At 40.4% G+C, this 26,727-nt stretch overlaps 1 protein-coding gene across 14 annotated transcripts in view; it reads left to right on the top strand.

Moving 5' to 3' along the window:
• Nucleotides 1-24,215, top strand: part of GATAD2A (GATA zinc finger domain containing 2A) — a 111,807-nt gene extending 87,592 nt beyond the window's left edge. For 11 of the 14 annotated variants that reach the window (XM_077841795.1, XM_077841790.1, XM_077841793.1 and 8 more), the window contains 9 exons: nucleotides 5,181-5,311; nucleotides 5,861-6,000; nucleotides 7,619-7,708; nucleotides 9,175-9,306; nucleotides 10,547-10,714; nucleotides 11,825-12,104; nucleotides 16,421-16,710; nucleotides 18,791-18,974; nucleotides 19,856-24,215. In XM_077841795.1, the coding sequence (XP_077697921.1) occupies nucleotides 5,181-5,311; nucleotides 5,861-6,000; nucleotides 7,619-7,708; nucleotides 9,175-9,306; nucleotides 10,547-10,714; nucleotides 11,825-12,104; nucleotides 16,421-16,710; nucleotides 18,791-18,974; nucleotides 19,856-19,986 (1,546 nt within the window). In that variant the 3' untranslated portion in view covers nucleotides 19,987-24,215. The remainder of the gene's footprint in view (nucleotides 1-5,180; nucleotides 5,312-5,860; nucleotides 6,001-7,618; nucleotides 7,709-9,174; nucleotides 9,307-10,546; nucleotides 10,715-11,824; nucleotides 12,105-16,420; nucleotides 16,711-18,790; nucleotides 18,975-19,855) is intronic. The other 3 variants (XM_077841791.1, XM_077841796.1, XM_077841797.1) reach the window with 3 other exon arrangements.
• The last annotated feature ends 2,512 nt before the right edge of the window (nucleotides 24,216-26,727 follow it).

Below are 26,727 nucleotides of genomic sequence, written 5' to 3'. Positions count from 1 at the left end.
GAACTCAGTTCAAATGGGTTCAGTTTTCCTAAATCGCATCTATTGGTCCTCACGTGGAGATTTTTCAAAAACTGATAGTGTCAATCACAGTAAACTTTCAGTGGCCCAGCTTGCTACTCAGAAGTTTACCTAAGTTGTTTCTTTCACAGCTACAGAAACTGATAGTCTGATTTACTTTCATTTTACAAAATTGTGTTTAATTTTCAAGGTTGTATGACTTCAAATAGTTTATGGCTTTTCTGGTGGGCGATAGAAAACTTCAGTTCTGCAACACTATGTTCACAGCCATAATAACTACAGTCTGCATGGTCCCTTGTGACAGTATACTTGTAAAAGCCAGTTATACATAAGGCACTTATGCAAGAACCTTTTTATAGCTTTACCCCCTGCAGAAGCATAAACTCTATCCCCCTTATTATTTTATAGATTATGAGAAGATTTATTGTGTCTTTTAAAAATGTTGGATTAGGTTTAGCTACATGAAAAACTCTACAACTCTTCCAGATCAATACAAGTGTTACATTACCTAAGTAATGAGATTATTGCCTTAGTTAAGTATTCTTTAAAAATCATTTTCAGGTGACTTTTTTTTTTTTCTTCACACTTCTTAGCTGGATGGGTAAAAAAAGTAAAATGATGTTACTTGAGATGATGTACTTTAGACTTTGTCTGTACTGAGACCTTTTTCACTTGAGTCTCTTGATGGCAAGCACTCTTAATTTTTCTCTCCCTATCTTGTTTTAGTCAAGGCAACCAATTTAGTCTACCTTAAGCAGAGAAAAGCTCAGGCTTTAAAACTTTCACCTGTGCCCCTGATGGTTATTTTTAAACCCCTTCAGAGTTGAAAGATTGGTTCACTGGCTCACTGTGCCCCCTAGAGGAAACTGAAATTCATTTTCTGCTCCTTTTCTACCAAGGTGGACAACTGCATTAAATGCAGCATTGAATATAGGGCTGTAGCTGATATACCAAAAGCTGTGTTTTTGTAGCAACCAGCTTTTAGTTTTCAGAACACTGTTTGTTTGAACTGGCCTGGCTTTACTGAGGGTGTGTAGTTTACATTAGTACATAGCTTATCAATAGTGGTACAGAAATATAGCTACAGTAAAGGTACTCTGCAACTGTGAGGTTAATCTGTCCCTGTTTTGAGGGTATTAGTGTCTCTTACATCTGGTACATCACTAAATAAAATGTTTTTTTTGTTTCTATTGTTAAGTACCTAGAATCCTGAAGTAACTTCTGTATGTCAAAAAGGGTGGTACTACAGTTAACTCCCGAAGCTGCAATTTAAGGTGGGGAGAAACTGCCTCATTTTAGGAGAACATGGGGCTAATTTGCCATGTTTCCAGGTTGCGAATTAAGGGAGTTTTCCCCCTAAAGTACAGATTAAAGGTAGTTAAGTGCATAACCTTGCTGCACAAGAGGCTTGCTTTTTTTTTTAATGGCTGCCTGTATATTTGCTTCCTTTGGCTTCACTGTTTTAAAAACTGTTTTGGTTTGTGTCTCAAAAATTTAAATCTGCCAAATTATTTGGTCAGCAATAATGCATTGAAAAGTTATTTCATTTACAGGATACTTATTGAAAAGGCTTTCATTGTATTCTTGTAGTTTTTGTTTGGATTTGCAACACAATTTCTTAAGATGTACTCTTCTAAAGTGATTATACTTATCCCATAAACAATGTAAGTTCTTCTTCAAGTGCTTGCTCATGTCCATTCCACATTAGGTGTTTGTGCTCTCCACATGCACCGTCCGGTGCCGGAAGTTTTTCCCTCAGCAGTATCCATAGGGGAGTGGCTTTGGTGCTCTCTGGGGTGGTGCCCACAAGACACAGTATAAGGGATGCCGCCGGTTTCTCCCACCCTCAGTTCCTTCTTGCCGCCAGTGACGGTGCACAGAATGTTCGCCGCGCTTACTAGCGTTGCTTAGGCTTCGTTCGTACGAACTAGAATTCTTGTAAAATTTAGTGAACAGAGTGAGTATTAGGTTTCAGAGCAGCAGCCATGTTAGTCTGTATTCGCGAAAAGAAAAGGAGTACTTGTGGCACCTTAGAGACTAACAAATTTATTTGAGCATAAGCTTTCGTGAGCTACAGCTCACTTCGTTGGATGCATTCAGTGGAAAAAAAATGCATGCAATGCACTGAATGCATCTGACGAAATGAGCTGTAGCTCACGAAAGCTTATGCTCAAATAAATTTGTTAGTCTCTAAGGTGCCACAAGTACTCCTTTTCTTTTTGAGAGTTAGCCCTTAGCAGTAGTTAGTTTTGTTAGTCCCGTCGGGGACTTAGCCGGGGGAGGGGGCATGCCCCAGTCCCCAGGCTTTAAGCCCTGCGATCGCTGCAAACGGCCCATGTCCATGAGCAATCCACATAGTAGCTGTCTTGGGTGCCTCGGTGAAGGGCACATAAGTGATAAGTGTTGAACCTGCAAGTCCTTTAAACCTAGGACCAAGAAAGAGCATGAGATGATGCTCCTCCTGATGGAGTCTGGCTCGCTCCAGTCCCGAGGCAAAGGTCCAACTCTGCACCGAGCACTGCGGCATCAGTGCATAGTGCCCCGCGAGCGCCGTTGATGAGCCGGCACCAATCCACGGCCCCGGCCAAGAAGTCGAAGAAGGCCAGTAGGGGATGGTCTCCTACTCCCCGCAAGGGGAAGGACAGGGCTAGGGGCAAGCTAAGATCCGCGCCGGGAGGCTCATCTGCCCTGTCAGGAAGTCGGGCCTAAGCTCATGTCGAGTGGTGAAGCCCACCCCGTTCCTTGCCTGGAAGCCCAGACACAGAGGTGGGCCTTTATCAGTTTCAGGTGCCGTTGACGCCTGAAGCGCTCCAGGCTGCGCAGGAGATCCTGACTCTCCTGGTGCTGCCCATGCTGGCCCCAGCGGTGCCCAGATCTTGGGGTAAGCCCATCTTGGGACCTTTCTGTCCACCCTTGCCTCAACGGTACCGCTCCCCATCGCAGGGGACATCCCGCCACCGTTCAGCCGATCCAAGGTCAGATGGTCTTTTCTCACGACATGACTGCCAGGTTCCTGAGGGGCCTCAAGAGGCTTTACCTTAAGCTGGTCCTCTCCAGGCTCACTTGCCCACCTTTCAAGCCACTGGGCTCCTGCTCCCTTTCCTACTTGTCACGGGAACTGCTGGGAGTCACCTAATGTGGAATGGACATGAGCAAGCACTCGAAGAAGAAAGGACAGTTATCTTTCCGTAACTGGTGTTCCTTGAGATGTGTTGATCATGTCCATTCCACAACCCACCCTCCTTCCCCGCTGTCGGAGTTTCCGGCAAGAAGGAACTGAGGGTCGGGGGAGCCAGCAGCGCCCCTTATACCGCGCTATGTGGGCACCAGAGCCTCTCCCCTACGGATATTGCTGAGGGAAAAACCGCAACTGGCACATGTGGCAAGCGCACACATCTAATGTGGAATGGATATGAGCAACGCATCTCCAAGAACACCAGTTACAGAAAGGTAACTCTTTTTTGGCAGCAGGGTGGAGGCTATGCTATTGTGTTTCAGTAAAAGACGATCTATTAAATCTGCTGCCACCCTTGCTGTGAAAAACTGTACACTTGGTATCTGAAATCCGTAATCCTAGCACCAGTGGATTAATATAGCTGATCAGCTATATTTTACTAAAGACTCATTTCAGATCAAGTTCTTAATTCACTTGGCAAATGGCCTCTGCTGGACATCCCAATCCAAGAAGGTTTTATCGGCTGTTAGTGTTTGTCCAATCAGAAAGCTGTGCGGTGCAGTGGAAAGAATGGTACTGTAGTCTGCTGTTACGTTATGCTGCATGGTAATCTGTCTCAGTCCTTTTTGGCTGGTGTTATTTAAGTAACAATGTTCTTGTCTGACTGTTAGTTAAAAGGTAGTTCAGGTCTCTGAATCCAGCAAATGCTAAAATATAGCACATCAAAACAACTAATGACTCTTCTGTCACTTAAAATTCCAGACATTGTCTCTAAGGTGAAATGAAATGAAGCATAACATCGTATCTACACCTGGAAAAAGTTTCCATAGATTTGGATATAAATTGGGCACGCTTATGGGCATTTAGGCTGCTGTGACATTTAACTTGCTAAGTAATAGGGCACCTACTTGTGGTGTTAATAGAATATTATGCTGTAAAATCTTTAAATGCAAATGCTTTTCTTGTACGTGCTGTGTTGCAGTGAATTGTATGTGTAGTGCACCTTTATTCCTGCTTCAGTAGGACTCCGGTAAATAAAATTGTCATTTGGGTGGGGGATAATAACCTAGAAACATTTGTTCTAGGGGAGGGATAAGGAAAGCAACCCGATGAAATGTTGGTCATTGAATACTCATACAGGCTGAAGAGTGTTTCGGCCTTTTAGCATTCAAAGAAGTGCAGTGAGCAAATGGGATGGTTTTGGATTAGTCCTGGGATATAGGCCCTTTCACCTCTGGGTCATTGGTTTGGTTGCAGATTTGGTCACCAGTGACTGACAGTCATTGCCATCTGCCTTGTGAATGAATTTGCTGACTCCGCACAGCTCCTAATGGGAGGGTAACCCCATTGTACAAACTACCACCATGTTTGGCACCTCTTTTGGCAGCCTCAATGGAGGCACCAGGGATTTAAGGCAGGGGATTCCAAAACTTTTTGCTGTTTCAACTCCATTTTAATGAAGTGTTTCCTGCTGGGACTCCAGACTGCATTGAGGATACAGTTTTTTGAAGAACAAAATAGCACCCTCTGCCCAGCATACGTGTGACGTTGTGCTGCATGAAAGATGCCAATTAACTCTACAAAATGGGCATCCTCGACACATAGTCACCTCTTACATATGGTGCATGCAAGGTCATGTCATGCCATGCAAAGCAAAATGCCATATGCTACACGCTAGGGATCGCTGTGACCCCATCCGCTGCTGGTGGTGTGATCCACATTTGTGGTCGTGACCCAATTTGATAACCACTGAATTAAGGCCTGTTCCTAGTCTCATTATGGCTATTTATTGAGTAATCATGATTGTCGTCTTATGCTTACGGATGGAAATTGGAATCTGAGGGTGAACTCTGGTCTTGCATTGGATACTTAACACTTCTTTCACACTTGAGGCATTCAGGATTAATCTGTCAGTAACAGCTTAAAAAAAGTAACGTTCTTTGCTATGGGGAAAAGTTAAATGGCCTTGCTTTCTTTTGATTTACAGTGATCTAAAGAGAGAAAAGAGAGTCCCCTCACCTGATATTATAGTGTTATCAGACAATGAACCTTCGAGCCCTAGAATGAATGGTTTAACAAAAATAGCATTAAGAGAGACCAACACAGAGGCACTCATGGTGAGTCCACATTTTTTGATACACTAGAGGCTATGTTACTTAGAAATATTGAAACAGGCACTAATTATTCTGAGTTGCAGTTGGGACTACAGGATGTAAGATTCAGCAGATGTTTTCACCTTTTTCATATACAGCTTCATGCAGTTTGAGCTCTCGGGGCTTGAGGCTGTATTAAGGACTGAAGTCAGTCTGTCCGTTTGGGTTTCTACTCCTTACATCCTCTCCTCCCCTGGCCCCATAATTTTTCAGAGAAATATATGGAAACATGTTAACCACCCATTCAGTATTTTAAAATAGCACAGTATTCCCTCTTCAGAAGTAGAAACTTTTTTTGTTTAAAGCAAAATGAGTTGTTAATTTTCCGAGTTTAGTAAAGGATGAATTTTAAAGCCTGCTTTTGCTTTGAACTCTTTCTCAGCACTTAGTTTTTATGTCCACAGATTCCAGATGAATGCTGTTAGTCCCATTGAGTTATTCTGCTGTAGGTGGTTGTTACTTGTACTTTATCATCTTTTTTCCTTTCTACCCCACCCCCAAATATCTTAACTGGCCTTACAGAAGAGCAGCCCAGAGGAGCGTGAGAGAATGATTAAACAGCTAAAAGAAGAGTTACGGTTAGAAGAAGCAAAACTTGTTTTATTGAAAAAGCTGCGGCAGAGTCAAATACAGAAAGAGACCACTACTCAGAAGGTATTGATTTCCCCACAGATTTTTAACAACTTGTGTTTTTGGTTTCTAAACACTGCCAGCATGGTTGATGCCATAATTTGTGGTACCCTGTATAACTCTCAAATCGAATTGTACTGTAAAACTTCAGAATATCTCTTTAACAGAAAAAGCTATTTTCTCCAAACATTAAGTGAATTTCCTTGTTTCTCAAAACAATCCAGTCTGGCAGTCCAACAACAGTAAAAGTAAAGGCCTTTTAAAATCTATTCTTCCTCTCTACAAAATGGGTAGTATATACAGAGAATGCACTTTAAAAGTTCATTCTAGTTCCAGTGGTATTCCCCATTTTAAATACAGAAGTTATCTTTTGGAATCTTTGTATTCAGAATACTTATTTAAATTAACCTTTTCAAAGGTGGTACCCTTTCCACTGACTTTGAATATGCATTTGTAGTGTAAGAGCTTTGCAGTATATCCCTTCTTAAAATTATATACAATAGTTTACCAGAACTTTGCTGTTGAATATATGGCTCTTCCCTAGTGCATCATGTCCTCTTAGTCTTCGTGTTTTCGCTGTTTTTAGTTTTCCTGATAAAACACTGTAAAACTGTCCATTAATCAGTTTTATGCTTTTTAATTTGAAGACATGTTGACAGTTTAAGCATCTGTGTGAATATTGTGCACTTAAAATCCTTAAAAAACAAATAATCCAAATCCTTAATAGAATATTTTCCCGCATTAATATCACCAAAATACTTTTGAAAGGTATGAACATCTAAGAGTCACAAACACACAGAACCAGTAGCAAAGTGCTGTATCCCTTACTCTGCTTTAGATGTTACTGATAAACCCATGCAAGGGAAACTCAAAATTCTGAATTCTAGTCTTGGCAGATGAATAGCTGAAAATCATTTCCTGTTTAACTTTACTTTAAAATGTGTGTGACTTTATGGATCTTAACAGTTTTTGTACATATTTAAATGCATTTCAGCTCACATTGGAGGTGGGAAAGGAGAACTGTTTTATTTCCCTGACTTTTTTGTGATATTTTTCTTTTGGAGTCCTTTGTTTTTAAACTCACATTTTTGTTCACTGAAACCAATTAGATGTGTTGGGTACATGCATTACATAATCTGCTGCTGAACACTCATGAAGTGAACTTTGGATATTGAATTGACTAAGTAGAATGGAACAACGCATTTTTAGAATGCTTTCTTAATATCCCGATTAGTTTTTGGGTAACAGTCCTTAACAATTAATGACGTTTGCCCATGCATTGGGGACTGAATTAGGTTGTATATTGAGACCTATTTAATTTTTAAATAGCTCATTTTAAAATGTATTGTAAATTACTAAACTGTTTTTTATATAATTACTTTTAAAGACGTTACAAAGGGGTGGGTGTGTGTGTATATATATATGTGTGTGTGTGTGTGTGTGTATACACGAGTAAGAATGAATGAATCCCTTATCTATACTTGAACGCTAATTTAGGGATTTAAACATGCCAGTTAGACTGTGAGTGTGTGAGAGAGAGATCACTGAGTTATAAGGAAGCAAATATTTTTATTTTCCTTCATTGCTCCAATTCTGCTCATACCCTCTCACGGGTCTGTCTTTCTGGTTTTTTCTCTTACAGCCTCCTGGTTCCTCTGGGAGTGCTGTGGCCACCCCTCCCCCATTGGTGCGGGGAACACAGAATGTTCCTTCTGGCAAACCATCCCTTCAGGTTAGCATGGGGGCCTCAGATGTTGCCAGGTTTGGGGCACGCAGTGGAAATGAAGGTGCATAGTAATAGGAGGGATAATTTTCAATATAGATCTAGCAAAGTTGCTCCATATATTGCTGGGTGGAGACATAGTAATATGTTGATGACATCTCTCCTACTTCTAATCTCAATAAACATTCCAGCAAAGTTGTACAGTAGCAGGTAATGAACACAAAAAGCATCCTGCAAGTTTTATTTCACAGGACTGGATGTCTAGAGTCTGGTTAGTTGTCACAAAAAGAGTTTGGTTCCAAGTGGCATTCTTTTTATTGATTAAACCAGTGCTAACCCCATGAATCCAGTTACAATAAGCTTTTAAGACTGGGAGTGGGGGAGAAAACCCCTATAATAATATCTTCCAGTGGCTGATTTTTAGTCAAATTCCAAGTGCACTTTCCTGACTGATTTAGGGCCTGATAAGATAAGAGGTGCTGAAAGAGCCTTTGGCCAAAGAGCACACTGCTTAATTTTGCTGTGAAACTATCCTACCATCATAAGCAAGTTTCAGGGCACTAGAATAAAATGATCAACTCAAAGGTTGACAGATTCTTTATTTCTATTGCACAGAGAGACAGCTGCCCTCACTAAAGACAGCATTTTAGGAGGAACTTGCACCACAAATGAAATTTTCAAGTAACAAAGACAGTGGAAATTTTTTCAGTCATGGAAGGCATATAGTCTAGTGGTTAGAGTCAGGACTCCTGGGTTCTATTGCTGTTCTGTCTCTTACTTGCTGTACGAATTTGGGGCAAGTTACTTTACCTCTCTCTATCTGTTTAACTGTAAAATTGCAATAATTCCTGAATTTTGCAAAGTTTATTTAATGTTTGTAAAGCATTTCTTGAATTCTTGAATGAAAAGCACAATATAAGTGAACATTAGCTTCCCCTATGCCCTTCAAAGTATGAAGTTTTATTACTTACTATAAATAGTGAAAGGGGAAGCTCCAGTGCATTTGTGAGAACCTTAACTCATGAACAGTGGCCAATTTTTGGCTTCTCTAAGTGAACAGATACCCAGATGTATAAAGCTGTATTTCATGTAGTAAAAAGTTATCCACCCTAGAATGGATACCCTATTATAATTGAAAACTTTGTTTTTCTCACTGAAGCAGTTTTGAATAATGAACCTCTGTGCCTTTATGTTCAGTGTAAGGTCTGAGACTCGCCTATAGCATTCCCTCAATACCAAAAACAGCTCAGCAGATAGACAAATTAAGGCAAGTAAAGAGGAGAGAGAGGAAGTAGAAAAAAGAAAAATCTCTTTGGGTATTCACAAGGAAGGCATGGCAGTGCAGTGTTTGCAAATGACGTAGGCATACAGTCAAATACCACTGTGAGAAACTAAATATAAACATCTATATAGATAAGCATGTTCTGTTTTTCTAAAAAATAAATTTTAAAAGTAAATGCTCCTCTGTTTTGTAGACCTCTTCTTCACGTATACCGGGCACTGTTATTCCCCCTCCATTGGTCCGTGGAGGGCAACAAGCATCTTCAAAACTGGGATCTCAGCAGAATACACAGATAGTAATGCCACCTCTTGTCAGAGGAGCACAGGTAAGAATTGGTGTGGTGGAAGGTCTCCCTCACCGCATCAGGTATGTTCTTTCTTTCCATTCCCCGCAGGGCTTAGGGGATTGTCTCATGAATTCTCTCCACTTTTACATTCCAACTTCAAGGCTCTGAGTCATGATCACCATTCTCCTTACCCAAGAGGGTGGGATAAGGTTCTTGTAAGACCCCCTCCTTAATAGACTGGATGCATTACTGTTGCGTGTTGCAAGGTCCTTCCAATGTGTGCTGACTAAATGCACTGTCACTCCTAAGAGACTTATGCTGAGGACTAATCCAGGTCTCCTATGGTGATGCAGAGTACTACTATTAGGCAAGCTTTACCCAGCAGATCAATGTAGAAGACTTAATCCTACTGTGTTTTTGGTTCTTAAAACATTTTTCTACTTACTTTTCCTGTTTTATCAATTTCACCTCTGATGTATGTTTTAATCTCTCTCAATGCCTTCATTGTCAAATTGACTGACGGGCTGCTAGAATGAGACAGCAAACTGGAGAACGGAAAATGCTGTGAAGGTGTCTTGTTTTTAAGCCCTTTTGTCGTCTATGAGGGGAAAGTAGTGGTTGCACCAAAGAAGCAAGGTGGGGAGGGGAGAGAGTTGCCTCCAGTGGATCTTACTGAATTTACGTGATCACTGTGTGATCCAGGGAAACTTTTATCTTGCTCAGTGCAGATTTATTTTGCAGTCATGGGGCTACTTTTTTTTTTTTTTTTTTTAAACTAAACCATCTGTGCCTGCTGGATGGCTAATGTTAAGAAGGAAGGTATAGCACCTGGGATTTAGTTTCCTTTCAGTCCTGATTAATATGCAAAAAACTTGTTCACTCTAAAGTAGAATAGCTGCACTAATAATCTTAAAATTTAAACAGACTATTAGGAGCTATACATTTTTGAAAAGAACTGTTGACTTCAAAACTTAAGCCAAAAATCTAACCATTTTGGCCTTGATCAACACAATGGTCTGAAGCTAAGCATCTTTTCTAATGTTGCATTCTATGTTGCTTCTCTGGGAATGCATTTACAGTCAAAATGAAGCTGCGGATTTTGACAATGATGTTAATGTTGTTGTGTTGTGTTTTTGTTTTTTGTTCCCTGACTTGCATCATTTCCATCACATCATTTCATCCTACCTCACCTCCCACGCACTGTTTTCCACTTTCTCTAACACTCGCCATCCCATCCTTCATGGAACCATTGCATCAGCCCATCTCTGTTTCTCCCCAGCAAATCCACAACATCCGACAGCACTCCAGCACGGGGCCACCTCCACTGCTTCTGGCACCACGGGCATCCGTCCCCAGTGTACAGATTCAGGGACAGAGAATTATACAACAGGGTTTAATCCGCATTGCCAATGTTCCCAATACCAGCCTGCTTGTCAATATACCACAGGTGAGATCCAAAAGATACAGAACACTATTCACTTCTGTTCTTTTGAGACTAAATACAATTACTGATTTGTCCAGTTGCTACATCTCATTACTCTATTTGCAGTCTTCTCTCCTAACTGATGTAAGTGGTTATTATTGTTACTACTCCGCTCTTTTTGTTCTTTGCTTGCAGGCAGTTCTTTATCTTTATTCAAAGTTTGCAAAAGCTCTAGATAATATATGCACATACGAGGGAAAAGAACAGTCCATATGAATTTGTTCATTCCCAATAAAAATCTATTCATTTAAGTTAATTTAAAATGCATTTAACTTTTGACACTGTAAATTTTAATTGACTTTTTTGTATTGTCTCTGAGAAGACAGAGGAAATATGTAACGTCCTGGGGTATGACACAACAAGACTTGGAAGGAACATAAATGTTGTGGACAAATTTTGGGCCTCAGCTACTATACTGGGCATGTTTAGTTGGAAATGTTACCCAGAATCAGTTTTAGTTTCTCTTCTCTCCTTCCTTCTACCCCCTTCTCTCTTCTAAGGAAGCATTTTCTCACATAAATAAAATAACCACTATTTAAGCAGAACCCAAAATGCGCAGTGCATTTCTGTTAGTGAACCAGTGATGGAGACAAAAGCAAACTATTGGCTTATGATTCATAATCTATGCAGGGAAAAGTCAGCATTTGTCATATCAAAAAGGACAAAATATTAAGGGGAAGTACTGTAAATGGCCTTTTCAAGCTTCTAAGAATACACTGCAAAAAATGGTCAATGAGCAAAAGTTAAGAACTCTGGAAAAGTATTTGCTAGGACTAGATGCCTGGTAATGGAATGCCTAGTATTGCACTTCTAGGTGACCCATTTATATCAAGGGCACAAGTCATAGCCCACAGAATAGACGTCAGGGTATGTGAAATTAGTTTTTTGGTGAGAGGTGGCTTAGTCCAGTTCCAAATAGTTTTTGTGATGTGGACGCTGGTCTACTATCACAATTGATACTAGTTGGCTCTTTGTTGGTTATCTCTGAGAGGACAAGATTAGAATGGGCTATAGGGATTAAACTATCAAGGCAGTTGTATTCTGATCAATAACCATGTTTGTATTTTCTTTAAGGCCTCACCTACTTCAATAAAAGGTACAACAGTGACATCAGCTCAGGCTAATGCTACTACTACCAGTGTTGCTTCTATAGTGAACTCCAGTGAGTCCCCAGCCAGCCGGCAAGCTGCTGCCAAACTTGCACTGCGCAAGCAGCTGGAGAAGACGCTACTGGAGATCCCACCTCCTAAACCACCTGCACCAGAGATGAATTTCCTGCCAAGTGCAGCCAACAACGAATTCATTTACCTGGTTGGTTTGGAGGAAGTAGTGCAGAACTTGCTAGAAACTCAAGGTAAGATAGTACCAGATAATTTAGGCTTGCTTATTGAGGGCTTTAAAATATGCTAGACTCATTAATATAAGTACATTGATTTTAAGTGCTGTGACTTCTCTCACCACCCTCGCCTGTTTTAGAAGCAGCCTGAGTTAGTGTTGAGAGCATGCAACTTAGTCTTAGTTCAGTCACTGATACCATGTGGATTTCTCCAAATTGCTCAATCTCTTCCTTAATTTCTTCATCTTAAAAATGGAAATAATACATACCTTCCTCAAAGAGGTGGTGGTTTTGCACAGCAGTTTTAAATGCAAAGTGCAGCAGAAGTACTCAATTTATTTCTTTAATATTCTTGGTTTATGTGGTGGAGGATGCCTCCTTAGCCTCAGGGAAAAGAGAAGGTGCTGGCCCTTCCTTATCTCCTAAGAAGAGTTTGAGTAGTAATGCCTTTTAATCATGGCTGTCTCAGAAGAAATATTTTGGGTTCTCCCACAGTAGTTAGGTAAACTGCGAACAAAAATGTAATATTGGTTTCAGTAATCTCTGTGGCTTTCAAATTTGTGTTCTCTAATTCTGGGCTTTCTAGAAGCCCACTATCATCCTGGATTCTTGGGTGCTGGATACTGATTGTAAGAACTTTTTTCTCTAGAACAGCAGTTCTCAAACTGTGGATCGGGACCCCAAAGTGGGTCGCAACAACATTTTAATGGGGTCATCAGGGCTGGCTTAGACTTGCTGGGGCCTGGGGTGGAAGCCGAAGCCCAAGCGGTTCAGCCCTGGACACTGGGGCTCAGGTTACACGCTTCCTGCCTGGGGCTGAAGCCTTTAGGCAGCGGTGTGGCTTGGGTGGGCTCAGGCTTTAGTTCTCTCCCCGCAGCCCCTCCTGGGGTCGTATAGTAATTTTTGTTGTCAGAAGGGGGTCGTGGTACAATGAAATTTGAGAACCCCTGCTCTAGAAAGCTTCCTTGCCCTTATCTTCAATTCTCTGTGGCCCTCCTCAGAGAATCTTACTGGGTAGAGGACGTGTTTCAGAATAATATTCTGGTGTGGACATTACCTGGAAATCTCAGTGGGTTTCTATCCCAACTCGTTCCTAAAAGCAAAGAGTATTTGCATTTCCAAATTAACCGAATTTGTGTAATTGAAAAAGCTTTAATTTGCTTGCTGGAGATGAAGGAAGTTGACCTCCACGTTCAGCGTGACCTAGATCTGATCATTTTGTTTTGCAATGGAGCTTTAAGTATGAGGACTGTAGTTAAGACTTGGCTAGACAACAAAGATTTCTACACAGGTAACCTCTGAAGTTATAACCTTGAAGACCAATAGATCTGCCTCCTGTTCCTTTGGAAGGTGTTTTTTTATTCAACCACCTATTCAATTTCACATTGGGTCATTGACTCTGAGGCTTTTAGGCAGTGCTTGCACAGTAAAGTAAAAACCACCCCAAGAACAAACTCGCTGTTCCAGTCAGTGGTGGTAGAGTGGACACCACACACCATGCTGCCTCACTAGTTTGTTATAAATTTGACCTGGAGGCAACCATCTCTTAAAACACAATAAGAAAGTGGTTCACTTTCTATTGGCTGTTCAGTCTTTGGCCTCGGAGACTGAATAAGCCAATAAGACTGCAGTTTATGATGATTGATTTCATGTGGGGGCAGAGAGGTGACTTGAATACTTGTGACTACTAGAACTGTGCTTAAAAGTGACTCCCTTCACATTGATCTGATTTCAATTGGCTGCTTTGTGTCTAATCCAGAGCCATCAAATCCACCCCCAAAGTACAGCAGGCTTTCCTTGGGAATTGTGACCCTCTTACTATTCTCTCCTCCTAGCAGGTTAGTCATGCTAGTCACAAGTGGGTTATTAGTATGTGGCTAGGTGGGCTCAGCTTCTGTAAGGTTCTTTTCCCTAAAGATCCATTGCCACACTTCAGTAAAGTTTAAAAATATACTTTTTTAAATCAATATTTAGGTATGAATAGCTTTCACCCTTACTAATAATCTTGTGTCTCTTACCTAATCCATTCACTGATGTCACAATCCATCTTCCTCCTGAAAACCATTCTTTTGCTGTTAATCCTAGCTTGTGGGGACTTGGGCAGGATAGACTCAAAGATATTAAGGTCAGAAGGGACCATTATGATCATCTAGGCTGACCTCCTGCACAACACAGGCCACAGAATCTCACCCACCCACTCCTGCGATAAACCTCTCACCTATGTCTGAGCTATTGAAGTCCTCAAATCATAGTTTAAAGACTTCAAGGTGCAGAGAATCGTCCAGCAAGTGACCCATGCCCCATGCTGCAGGGGAAGGTGAAAAACCCCCAGGGCCTCTGCCAGTCTGCCCTGGAGGAAAATTACTTCCCGACCCCAAATATGGCAATCAGCTAAACCCTGAGCATGTGGGGAAGACTCACCAACCAGATATCCAGGAAAGAATTCTCTGTAGTAACTCAGATCCCACCCCATCTAACATCCCATCACAGGCCATTGGGCCTATTTACCACTAATAGTCAAAGATCAATTAATTGCCAAAATCATACCATCTCCTCCATAAACTTATTGAGCTTAATCTTGAAGCCAGATAGGTCTTTTGCCCCCACTGCTTCCCTTGGAAGGCTGTTCTAGAACTTTACTCCTCTGATGGTTAGAAACCTTCGTCTAATTTAAAGTCTAAACTTCCTGATGGCCAGTTTATATCAGTTTGTTCTTGTGTCCACATTTGTACTGAGCTTAAATAATTCCTCTCCCTCCCTGGTATTTATCCCTCTGGTATATTTATAGAGAGCAATCATATCTCCCCTCAGCCTTCTTTTGCTAAACAAGCAAAGCTCCTTGAGTCTCCTTTCATAAGACAGGGTGATGAGACATTAGGAAGGTCTTATGTAGACACACATTGGTAACCGAGAGAGATGGGAAAAGACATGCAGAAAACAAATGTTTAAAGAGGTTTTGCTTATACAAGTGTTTTTAAAGAATGAGGAAGGGAGAATACTTTTTAAAAGGCATTTACTTTGTATTATGAGACTTTATACAGGTCGTCATAGCTAACTTCTGCATACAATATAACCCCATTTAGTTAACTTCAGGTTAACTAAATATTGGTCATGTCCATTTGACAGCAATGCTTCCCATCTAAACCCTGGGTTTTTTTATGAAGACTTCAGATGTCTGAAACCCTTCAGAAAATTGAGGTGGTACTATATGGGCTTCAAGAATCCACGTGTGTGTAGTACCTGTCGGTTTGTTTCTTGGGGGGGGAGGGGGGAAATGACCATTTTTAACCCATGCATAATCTTTCATGATGATCCTGTGAGGTTACTGTCAAATGTTGTTGTATATGTGGTTTAGTCAATTGTTTGGATATTGAGAAAAATTGTAAATAACCTTAAATAGATGGTTTTCATGCCATAGACTTGACAGGTCCCTGTCTAGAATAGGTTAGACCTATTGCAACAAAGGATGACAGTAATGCGGAGGGTAGGACAAAGATCATGATTTATATACGCATTTTGGTAATTAGACTATTTTTAAAAAAACATTTTATACTAATATTGGTGGACAGGGTCTAGAGTGAAGACTGGAGTGTCCCTCAGTTTAAAAAAGAGATGAAAGATGTATTGCCAACCGAACAAAACTGTCCAGATGTGCAAAATAGCCATGTGACTTTATAAATGTAGCTCCTATCCTTCCTTAACCTTTTCTCTCATCTTTATTTTTTAATGATCATACTTATTTTATCATGTCAAAAAATTAGACGTTCGTTTCCTTGCCACAAGGACTATATTGCCTTTCAAGTGTCTAATATACTTTGGGGCAGTTTAAAATAGTAATTTTTGGCTTTCATTTTAGCAGTAGGAAAGGAGGGAGGGCGCAAAGTGAGGAAAATTTACTTCACAGATAAGGATTTAGAAACCAGAAGCATAAAGCCATAGTAGTTGCTGGCCAGTAATGATACTTTTTAGAAGTCTGAATACAAGGGTAAGGGAAGAATTACACGCCAGTATTTTCTTGCAAAAATCTTCTGATCTAGTTTTTGTGAGGAGCGGGCTTTATTTAACTCCCATGGCTCTGGGATGGTGTGTGGCTCCACTATGTATTCTTTAGGTAGTCTGCTTTGGTAAGTAACTCCTTGTTGCCAAGATTCAGACTTGCTTGATGCACAGATAAAAATTGGTTAAAATTGTTACTAAGAGTAGTAAATGAAACTGTGTGTGAGGATAAAATAGGAACATAAACGGACGCCCACTTGGAGTGATGGGAGCTTGTGAACAAAAGCATAGACTCTTTAGAACCTGCAGTGGTGAGCTAACCTGGTTGCATTCCACAGGTAAAGTTTCAGTCACAGCCTCATCTCAGGAGCCCTATATGTGTGCTCAATGTAAGACTGACTTCACTTGCCGCTGGAGGGAAGAGAAGAATGGAACCATTATGTGTGAAACCTGTATGACATCAAATCAGAAAAAGGCCCTCAAGGCTGAGCACACTAATCGACTGAAGGCTGCCTTTGTGAAAGCATTGCAGCAAGAGCAGGAGATTGAGCAGCGGATACTGCAACAGACTGCTTCTCCTGTACAGACCAAGTCAGAACCTGTAGTCCAGCACCACTCACTCAAGCAGGTAGGAATCCTTCAGTACTAAATTAGCCATTGCAGATAATCGAGCAAGGCTTCCTCTGCTGTACATGCCCATTGTGCTCCTGCCATACGTTTTAAAAGACCATGCACTTGTTTTGCACCACACACAGGTGTGAAAGTTGATACAAGAAGAGCTTGTTGTATAACCTCTGAAGCGTATTTTGAATTAAGTTTTTGGCTGTCCTGTTAATAATCCAGTGTGCTATGGTAAGGGAATCCTAAGGTTGAGATGTGAGCTCTGCTCTTAAAGTAGCAGAGAACAAACACTTACTTCTGGAGAGGCATCATGGGGAGACACTTGCACTGTTTCAAAAACCTTCTCTGGCAGATTGAGGAGGAACACTGATGAATCTGGAGAGTCACATCCAGCTCTCATTAAGAAACAAGGGCATAAGCCTGCATATTCAAAGGGGAAGGGTGCCCCCAGCACTCCGGGAAGGAGAGAAGATTTTTATCAACACTGGTGTGTTACGCCACCTTCTAGTAGCCACCAAATAGTATGTGTCCTTGGCTGTAACACCAGTGGGAGGGCCCAGTGACAGAGGTCATAGAGCCATTGCTGTAATGCTTGGAAGAGCTCCATTTTTAGATATTGGCTGAAATGTTAAAGAACTCATGGTTGTTTAGGCAGGAGGTTGGGTATCAACAGGACACTTAAATTCTAATTTTAGTTAAAATATTTCAATTTCAAAGACCGCTCTTCTCACCTTGTTTCAACTGAACTGCTCCCACGTAAACTCCAGAATCCCACGCTAAGGAGCACGTTTGGGACAGCATTCTTTTAAAACCACAACCAAGCTCTCTGACATCCTATAACTTGGTACAGATCAGATACATTCCAGTGACCCTGTGTAGATTTGTAATAGCAATTAATGAAAGAATAAAAGAGCAGCAAAACTATTACAGGCAAAAACTTGTACAAAATAATAAACTGTTGATTAGCTCAGTTATGGCTTGATTACTACTTAAAATCAATATCACTGGTAAAATGAGTCCATTTGTTGTTCTCAGGGTGTTATTTTGGAAGGGGAGGTGGCAAGAGGAGCAGAATAACTCTGCTCTGTGTGACACTGTAGAGCCAAAAAAGAATTGGATAAGTTCATGGAGGATAGGTCCATCAGTGGCTGTTAGCCAAGATGGTCAGGGACACAACCCCATGCTCTGGGTGACCCTAAGCTTCTGAGTGCCAGAAGCTGGGACTGGATGATGGGATGGATCACTTGATGATTGACGTGTTCTGTTCATTCCCACTGAAGCATCTGGCACTGACCAGTTGGAATACAGGATGCTGAGCTAGATGGACCATTGGTCTTACCTAGTATGGCCGTTCTTGTGTTCTTGCGTTCTTGCACAGTTTGTAGCATATAAAAATGTCTTTAATTTTGGGTTTGTCTAGATCAAGGAAATTCTGCTTCAGTGCAAGTACATCAGTGTAGTTACTCGTAAAAATTTCCCTAATTTAGATAATCACAAATTTGATAGGAAACACTTAGAAACGTCGTATAGAGAGGTGTGAAAGGAACTCCTGATGCTGTGAGATGTAAGATCTCTGTTGTTGTGTAACCCGTGTCCATGCCAGAGGCTTGGGTTCAAATAGCAACTCTGATCATAAATGAAACTGAGTCACTTGGTTGTCTTCTAATCCCAGTCCCCACTTGTACACCTCACAAAACCACCATGGAATTGGAACACTGCCAAGGAAGTCCAGAACTGGAATGGCAAGGGATGGATGATGTAGGTCAGACTTGCAGTGTGGTGGTGCTTCTGAGAGAGGAAGTTTACGCAGTACTTACCTTCTTTGCTGTTTCTGCTCAGTACGACTGCCTCACCTTTTATGTGCATTTTACTTTTAAAAGGTAAAAATAAGCTGTTTTTGACACCTAGAAAAGCCAGCTTTTATTTTGATTTAGAGATAAAGTTTGTGGCCAGTACCAGGTGTGGTAGGAGGAGGAAAGGAAGAAGAGAAATCCAGTAAAAGATTGTCATAGCTGTTGTACTGAACATTTTGCAAGACACAAATTTGCATTCCTGTGCCCTTCTAATTAATTCTTCTCTTGCACTAGACTAGCCAGCTGTCCCGAGGTCCCCCAGGAACCACCCGAGGAGTCTTGCATGCATTTAGTCAGTCACCCAAGTTGCAGAATGCATCCGCTGCAGCAGCACTTGGTAGTAGGCCAGGTAAGCATGCTGAGAGACCTGTCAGCAAGAGCAATGCTACTACCTGGAAGAAGACCCCCATCACTACAGGTAGACTTTTTTTTCTGTGTGTTCTTTTCTTTGTAGTTGCTAGTTGCATTTTGTTGGCCAGCAACCTTAATTCTTTGTTACTCTTTGGTACCTCCTTGCATAAAGGGCAGTGGCCTGTTGCTCCACTGCCTCACACTTGGTACAGTTGTTTACACCTGTCCAAAGTGGCTGTAAAGTTCTACTCTAGGAGAATGGTTGTGTTTTACCCTACGGTGTAAATGATTTTCCAAGGTGTAGGGCAATGAACGGGTCAGGTCCTGGGTGTGCAGCTAATACTGTACTGTTAATATCAACACAAATTTTGAAACAAACATCATCTGCCTCTACTGAAAGTGGGAAATAATAGATCTTTTGCTGTTGGAAAGGCTACAACACATACTTGTCAATGTGCTTCACAGAATATTTAACTGTTAAACTAGCATTTTAACCTTTTAGGTTAAAGGGTCTGAGACCTCACTTCTGTTATGTCTTCTAGTCTCTTCCTTTAAGCAGTATTTGGAATCCCCAGGAAAGAGATGCTGCTGCAGCAGCTAGCTCTCTGCTGGCTTTGTTTTTTCTGCCCCATATTGAAATCTTTTTATACCATTTAATTTAGAATTGAAATAATATTTGATTATTTGGTCAATTCAGATAGCTTAATGACAAGACTTTTTTAAACAATCAGGAAAGTTTTGCTACCATTTGTGCAGATGGTTGTGGAGACTTTTCCTTTTGAATGACTGACCTGTTCTGGGTGATGGTAGGGTGTGTTCATATTTTGAGAGCATCCATCCCCATAGTATCTGGGTGACATTTACTGAGCTGTATATTTTCCACTATTCTTGTCTCACAGTCTAAGCATACTGTGACACTCACTTCTTTCTCTTTTTCTATTTTGTCAGGTGGGGCTCTAGCTTTTGTCAACCCTAGTTTAGCTGTGCACAAGACTTCTTCAGCAGTAGACCGTCAACGTGAATATCTCCTGGATATGATTCCCCCACGATCCATCCCTCAATCTGCAACATGGAAATAATGCAGTGGAATGCCCAAGAGGAAGACTTACCTATTTCTGCCATTCTTTTTTAATACCACAATACAGTGGAATCTGCTTTAAACCCAGCTGGATTTGCCCAAGCTTTGTAGGAAGCAAGAAGATTGTTCCTCATCCCATTGAGTGCTGCTGTCCTTGCTATGAGAAAATGATACCAAGAGAGTGGAAACAGACTTGAGCTCATTTGGCTATTACATTCTTGTGATTGGCTCATGGTGAAGGCTGTCAGGAAGGGGGAGAAATTTTTATTTTTTTGGCTTTGTGTATTTAGGTGTTTGGGGGTGTTTTGTGGTCACCAGCACAAAGGAGGACTGAAAGGACTATCTGCCTTTGGTTTCTTTACTTTACAAGCTAGCTAGTCACCAAGCATAGAGTGTTCACTGGCAATCAAGGATGCACTTCCTTGTAAGAAAAATGGAATATGAACCCAGTGATAGCAGATGCATTTAGCAGGTTGAATTCATATTTGCTTCTCCTCTTTCCCCCACCCCAGAAAGGCAATCTACAATTTATAATAATGAGCTAATGATAAATAAGCGCAAACTCAAATTCCAGTTGGTCGTGATTTCTAATGGACTGGTTGCTGCCCCAACAGTCCCAGCAGGTGGGAGGCAGTGTAGGCCTCTCACTTTCATTGGATTCTGTTAAATAGACTTTGTGGACACTTGATGGTCTAAACCCTGATATTCTGAACAATAAACAGTACTTTGTTCAGTCTCTCTAATCCAGCACAGAGCCGTCGGCCCTTGCAAAAGTTCCCAGAGACTTTTTTGTTTTTTTTTTTTGTTCTTTTGAGAAGTTGTATTCAAAAACTAGGAGCTCCAGAAGCTGTGTGTAATCGGGGAGGGTGAGGGGAGGGAGCAGAAGGATGAAAGGTAGGAGTCGGGCAACAGGTTCTTCCCTCTGTTATCAGTGGAGAAGCAATCCTTCCTAGTCCATGCTTTAGTGGTGTGATGACTGTACAAGCACATGTTGGGCATGCTTCAGGCAGTACTGCCTAACCCTGATCCCTAGAATTCCATTCTTCCATGCTCCCCTCTATCACATCACTCCAATATTTCAGTTTTGGTAGAGCTTTAGGTAACCCTGCTTTAAGGACAGGATTCTGTGTGGTTTTAATATATTTTGGGATTACACGGATACGTTTAGAATCATTTGGGTTTGGTTTTTTTCACTTTATGTTGGTTACAAGTGGCAGAAATACATACCTTGCTACTTGTATTGCATATTGGTACTAAAACTAGTGCTGATATGAATTCTTTTCAAAGTTATAAATATATATATATATATATATATTAAAAAAAAAAATAGAGGAAGGGGGAGTTACTATCCAGTTTCTACTTTGAATCTGGTATTTGTTTTCTTAGCAGCTTCAGTTAGATCCTTAATTTAAAACAGTTACTGTGTAGGGCATCCCTTTTCAGATTCACCTATCACATTATGATAAGTTTATTTTAACCCCTCTTCTGTTGTGTGAATATCAATATTTAGATACATTTTTTTTAAACACCCAGTAGTGTAGATGACCTAGTTTTGCAAAATGGTATTTTTGCTGTATAAAGCCCTAGAATTTGTTTGACTTTTTTGTTTTGAATGTATTAAGAACTAGATGAGGATAAGAGGGGTTGTGGGGGGTTTTTTTGTTTTGTTTTTTTTTATTTTCATTCCAAGGTGTGGGGGGTTTTGTTTTGATGGGGTGGGGAGAAAGAAAGCGTGCATATTATTTTGCACAGTATGAAAGTATTTCAGTTCCTTGCATTTTTTTGTTCCTGACAAATACCTGTCTTACACACTCGCAAATACAGTTGTCCATTTCTATTTAATGACCTGGGCGAAAATGCGTTTGAGTTTAAATCTCACTTCTCAAATTACAATCTTGTGCCCGCAAATGGCTTTTTGGAAACCTAGGGTATGAACAACTTCTAAGGTCAAAAAGCGTGCCCTTCCTGATGTTGGGCAGCTGTAGTTTCGCCCAGTGCTGCAGAAGTGGGATGGAAGAAGGGGAAGAAGCAATAAAGTTGCTTGTTAAAAGCAATGTCAAAGCTGTTTTGGAGAGTGCCCATATCGGTATAGCAGCATTTAAAACTTTAATTTCAGTAGACAGGATAATGAGAACTCTCAAAGGCCAGAAGATTAAATAAAAATCAAAGCCTGCACATATTGCATCTTGTAGACTTTACCCCCCTCTGCCATATTGTATCAGCATAATTTTGGACTTTCTCTTTCCACTTAAAAGTAAAAGTAATATACTGAGGCCAAATTATTTTAGGAACACAGTGTAAAAGATTGATCAAAAACTCATTTTGCAGATATTATGCAGCATGGATCTAAAAACAGTTTTGACATCGTTTTTATCTATTGTTCTTGGGATGTTGCAGGTAATTTAAAGATAATTATTGCATATGCTGTTTCTGAAAAGTTTGGCTAAAAATGCAGCAAGAAAAGATTCAAGTGGTGTACGTGGGTAGATTGGCTTACTCAGGCCGTAGGTTGAGAGGCATATATTCCGTTGAGCATGTGCTATACCTGGCCAGTTAAAACTCCATACACTATCTTTAGAATAACTATTAAAAGATTTGCAACAAATCTTTCCAAATAACTTGCATTTCTCCTCCTTACCTGCCCCTTCCAGCCCTCCCACAATATATATAACAAAACAACACCTACATCTATTGTTCAATTTATGGGATTGTGACTTAACCTTTTAAGTGGTTTGATTGTGGAGGAGGGGTATTTTAGGCATGTTGTAAGAACAAAATCTTCAGTTTATTTTTACTACTGTCATGTTTGGAATTCCTGCCATCAGAAGGGCTATTTGTTTCTCCTACAGATCTGCCCAATGCAATGTAGTTTGCTGACTCATTCTTACGGGCCTGGAAAGAGGTATCCCACACCCCAGTCCTCTTAAGTGAGGCATAATTTTACCTAAAGCTTCCTCTCCGAGCAAGAGATGATGTACAATTTGATAGTACAACATGCAAATTGATCTCCTTTAGGTGGTACATATTGCAACATGCCCCATGTTCCATTCCCCCAACCCTGCATTGCTTTGCTGCAAATTGCCGCATGAGCTGGTTTGACATTGCTCAAATGCTGCTTGCTTCCCCCTCTCCTGGGGAGAGGGTTAGAGCAGCGTTGGTTCTTGCAAGCCATATAACCTTTCTTTGAGACGTTGCAACTACGAGATTTTATAATACAGTAATAATGAAAATGACTAACTATTGTACTTAGATTTTAGCAACTTGTGAAATAAACCCCTGACTTTCATTTGAACCAGTGTTGAAATTTGGGAGCTGTGTGGTTTTTTAATTTTATTTTTTTATAACCTAATTTATTATCTGTTTGATTTTGGGCATTGACTAGATTCCTGTTTTCTGCCCAGAAACGTGAAAAGTGGCCTGGCTGACCCTTTTATTTTTATAGTGTAGAAGATTTTGACAGCTTTCCAGTTCATGTAAAGTTTGACTTGCTAACTTTTTTGTATTGTAGGGATTCCTGTAAATGGCATTCCAGCTGTAATACTGAGGAGGGTTCTTTTTGGTTAATCTTAAATTTTGGATAGCCTTGTTTTGTTTCCTATAGATATTTTTGATCATTATTTTAGGAACCATTCAGTTACCTCTTAATTATTAAATTTAGTTACCAAATTTTGCTTCCTAAAAAAAAAGATTTACCAAAGTACAGCTAAGAAAATGAAAATGGGAGACTCGTTTCAGAGCACAGTAGAAGGGAAAAGGCTTATACAGTGGTCGCATCAGAAACCCTATTTGGCTCATATGTCATTTTCTCCTTTTGTAAGGGGGGGGACACAGTTGTCATTTTTTTTTTAGAAAATATATAAATATATATATCTATATATAATGCAAAAAGACCTCAAGGAACCACAGTAGTGTTTGTCTGCTTAAGGCAGAGTTACGCTGTATATTGCATTTAGCGAAATAACTTGCATTGTGCTTTTTTAAAAAAAATTTATAATCATTTAACAAAGAAAAAACTGTAACAGAGTAACGTTACGCAAGCGCAGGGTATGTTTTTTGTCACTCGTATTTATTGTGACTCTAAATCTTTGATAATAAAACAAAAATTTTAAAAAATATTCCCACTAAAGCCTGATAAGTCAATTTCAATGGAAGAAAAACCTGAAATCAATAACTGTATATTGTATTGTGAGGGATTTTTAGTATTTGAATGACAATAAACAAATGGACAAACTGCTGTCTGCTTTGCTTTTCTAAGCTTGGTATTCAAGTCATGCTCTGAATTCTTTAGAGACCTGTTTTCCCAGAAATGTGCTTGCACACCACTCTGATCAAAGTCCTTGGGAATTACATGTATGCATTTGAGAGCAGACTTTGGGCTTAAATGTTTTGGAGCTGTCTAGTTCAAGATGCTACATTGCAGGTATGGCATGCCAGTTCTACCAGTGCACTGCACTCATCTGAGGGGTCTAAAAACAGTTCATATTACTGGCTCTTTTTTTAACTACATGCAGAATATGAGGCAGGCTTTCAAAATCTTGACGTCCACAATTGCTATGGATGCGCATAGGAAGGACCTCTGCATTAGAACAGGGAGGCTGGTTTTTGTTTTTTTTTCCCTACCCCAAAAAATACTTTTTTCTGAACTGGGGGGTGAGTAAAATCCACAGACTTCATAACATGAAACATAAAGCACACTGACAGCCAGGCTGGATAAAAAATCCGATTTTTTTATTTAAATCGGATTTTTTGGATAACCTATCTAAAGATACATTATAGCTCAAAGATATCTCATCATGGTATAGGGATTATAAATTCTAATTCTACAGTTGAGACAATATATTCATGTAATGTTTAAGAAACGTTTTGTAAATGAGTTCCAATAGTTCATGGATTAGGGACCCAATTTTACGGGGTTCTATAGGCTTCTGTACAGATTATTTAGGTTAATCTTTCTATCTACCCAACGAGACATAGTGCTCAGTCTAGAAGCTACCATGAGAGATGCTTAGTTTTGCAGTTCTCAAACTGTGGATGTGTCTCCCCAGAGGTAACGTGTTTGTTAACAGCAAGAATAAATAAATATACAGAGGTGAGAAATAACAGACCTCAACTCCATTGTCCCTCTGCACATTTATGTACACAGTCAATCCCTTACCTCTAAAAGTGCAAAGTTTCAAAAAGTTCAATGAATTGAAGATCTGGACAAGGAGAAAGTCTGGAGATAAGTGTGAGAAGTGAGGGACGTGTTTGTTTTGTTGAAGAAAAAATCCAGAACCCATAATGTTGTTGGTTTAGTTAACTAAAACCATTTAAATGTCTCTCTGGCGATGTTCTCCTTCTAACACAGCACGGCAAGACAATCTTCCAAATATTAATGATTAACCTATTGAATTGGAGATCATTCACCTCCCAATGATTTCATAAACATCTTCTTTAATTATGTTTGGTAAATGAAATAACCAAACAATCATTCATTTTTTGATATAGCTGTAAAACTAATCTGAAAAGTTTTCAAAATAAATCACTGTTTAAAAATGTATTGTGTACTTTCTAAAAATGACACCTACATCTCTGAGTTGTGAAGAATGTGTGTTAAGGTTATAACAACCAACAAGAATGCACTCTTATGTAGAAAACCATGATTAAATAGAGTTTCCAGACTAGTGATTTAAATCAATTTGATTTTAAATCCACCCTGCTGACAACATGCAATTCTGTAAGTAAAACACCTTTCTAGTCAATGCTACGTATCGCTTTTGGATGCCTATACATGTTTTCCCGCACCTTCCTCTCAGTCCCTTGTCTGTTAAATTTTGATGAGATCAAGCTAAATGTGCTAATGCCATAAACAGGTGGGCTGGATAGCATTACAGCAGGACTCACAAAAGCAGACAAAATTCCTACTTCTACTGTCCTCCATTAATTCCCCTCGCTAGCTATGCTCTTCTCTCCAATCGCTAATGGCTCCATCCACTCCCTTTCCCTCTAGGCTTCTAGACAGCTCTAACTTGTTTCCTAAAGTGAGACGATGACGACCTTGTACAAGTTCATTTCTTCCCTCTTTAACTTCTTGGAATGGTTTAAATTTTGTATTCACATTAGAAATTCTTGGAACAGGAAGAGGCCGAGGACACTATCTGATGTTCACTTTTGGATGTTGCTTTCCATACCACTCTGGATCAGGTCTTCCCAACAGCTGAGATTTCTGTGCCTGGACAAGATTATCACCAGGGAAAGTTTCGTTCACACAGTACGTTCCACCTACTGGGAACTTCACCTTATTACAAAGAGGGAAGACTTCATCTCAGGGAGGCCTACAATAATGCTCATTTTTCAACTAGCCAGAGCCTGGTCTTGTTATCTCCAGAGATGCCTCAGACCACCAAGGAAAGAGCTGTTTACTTGCTGCCACAGTAACAGTTGTTCTTTCTCGGCGTGTAACGTCAGTCTTGAAACTGTACCGTGATTAAGGAGAAAGATGGAAGAATCTGTTCAAACCAGGGTGAAAGCCTGTGGTCTCCTTGTCTCTCCATCTCCTATGCAATTTCCTCAACTTGTACTTTCTCCCTGGACCTTTCTTTACTCTAGGGGCTGTAGATAATCACATGGGCTGTGCAGACAGTGATTCCTCCTTTCCAGAGCTGGTGAAGCTGCCTGGCTTCAGAGCGCCATAACCTCACAGAACCTGGTCAGAGCCATGCTACTGTAATAACATAGTCCTTTGATAGGCTCCAGGGAGCAG

Source organism: Eretmochelys imbricata, chromosome 25 (assembly GCF_965152235.1).
Source record: "Eretmochelys imbricata isolate rEreImb1 chromosome 25, rEreImb1.hap1, whole genome shotgun sequence".
Classification (NCBI taxonomy): domain Eukaryota; kingdom Metazoa; phylum Chordata; order Testudines; family Cheloniidae; genus Eretmochelys; species Eretmochelys imbricata.
This window is presented reverse-complemented; position numbering and strand designations above follow the sequence as displayed.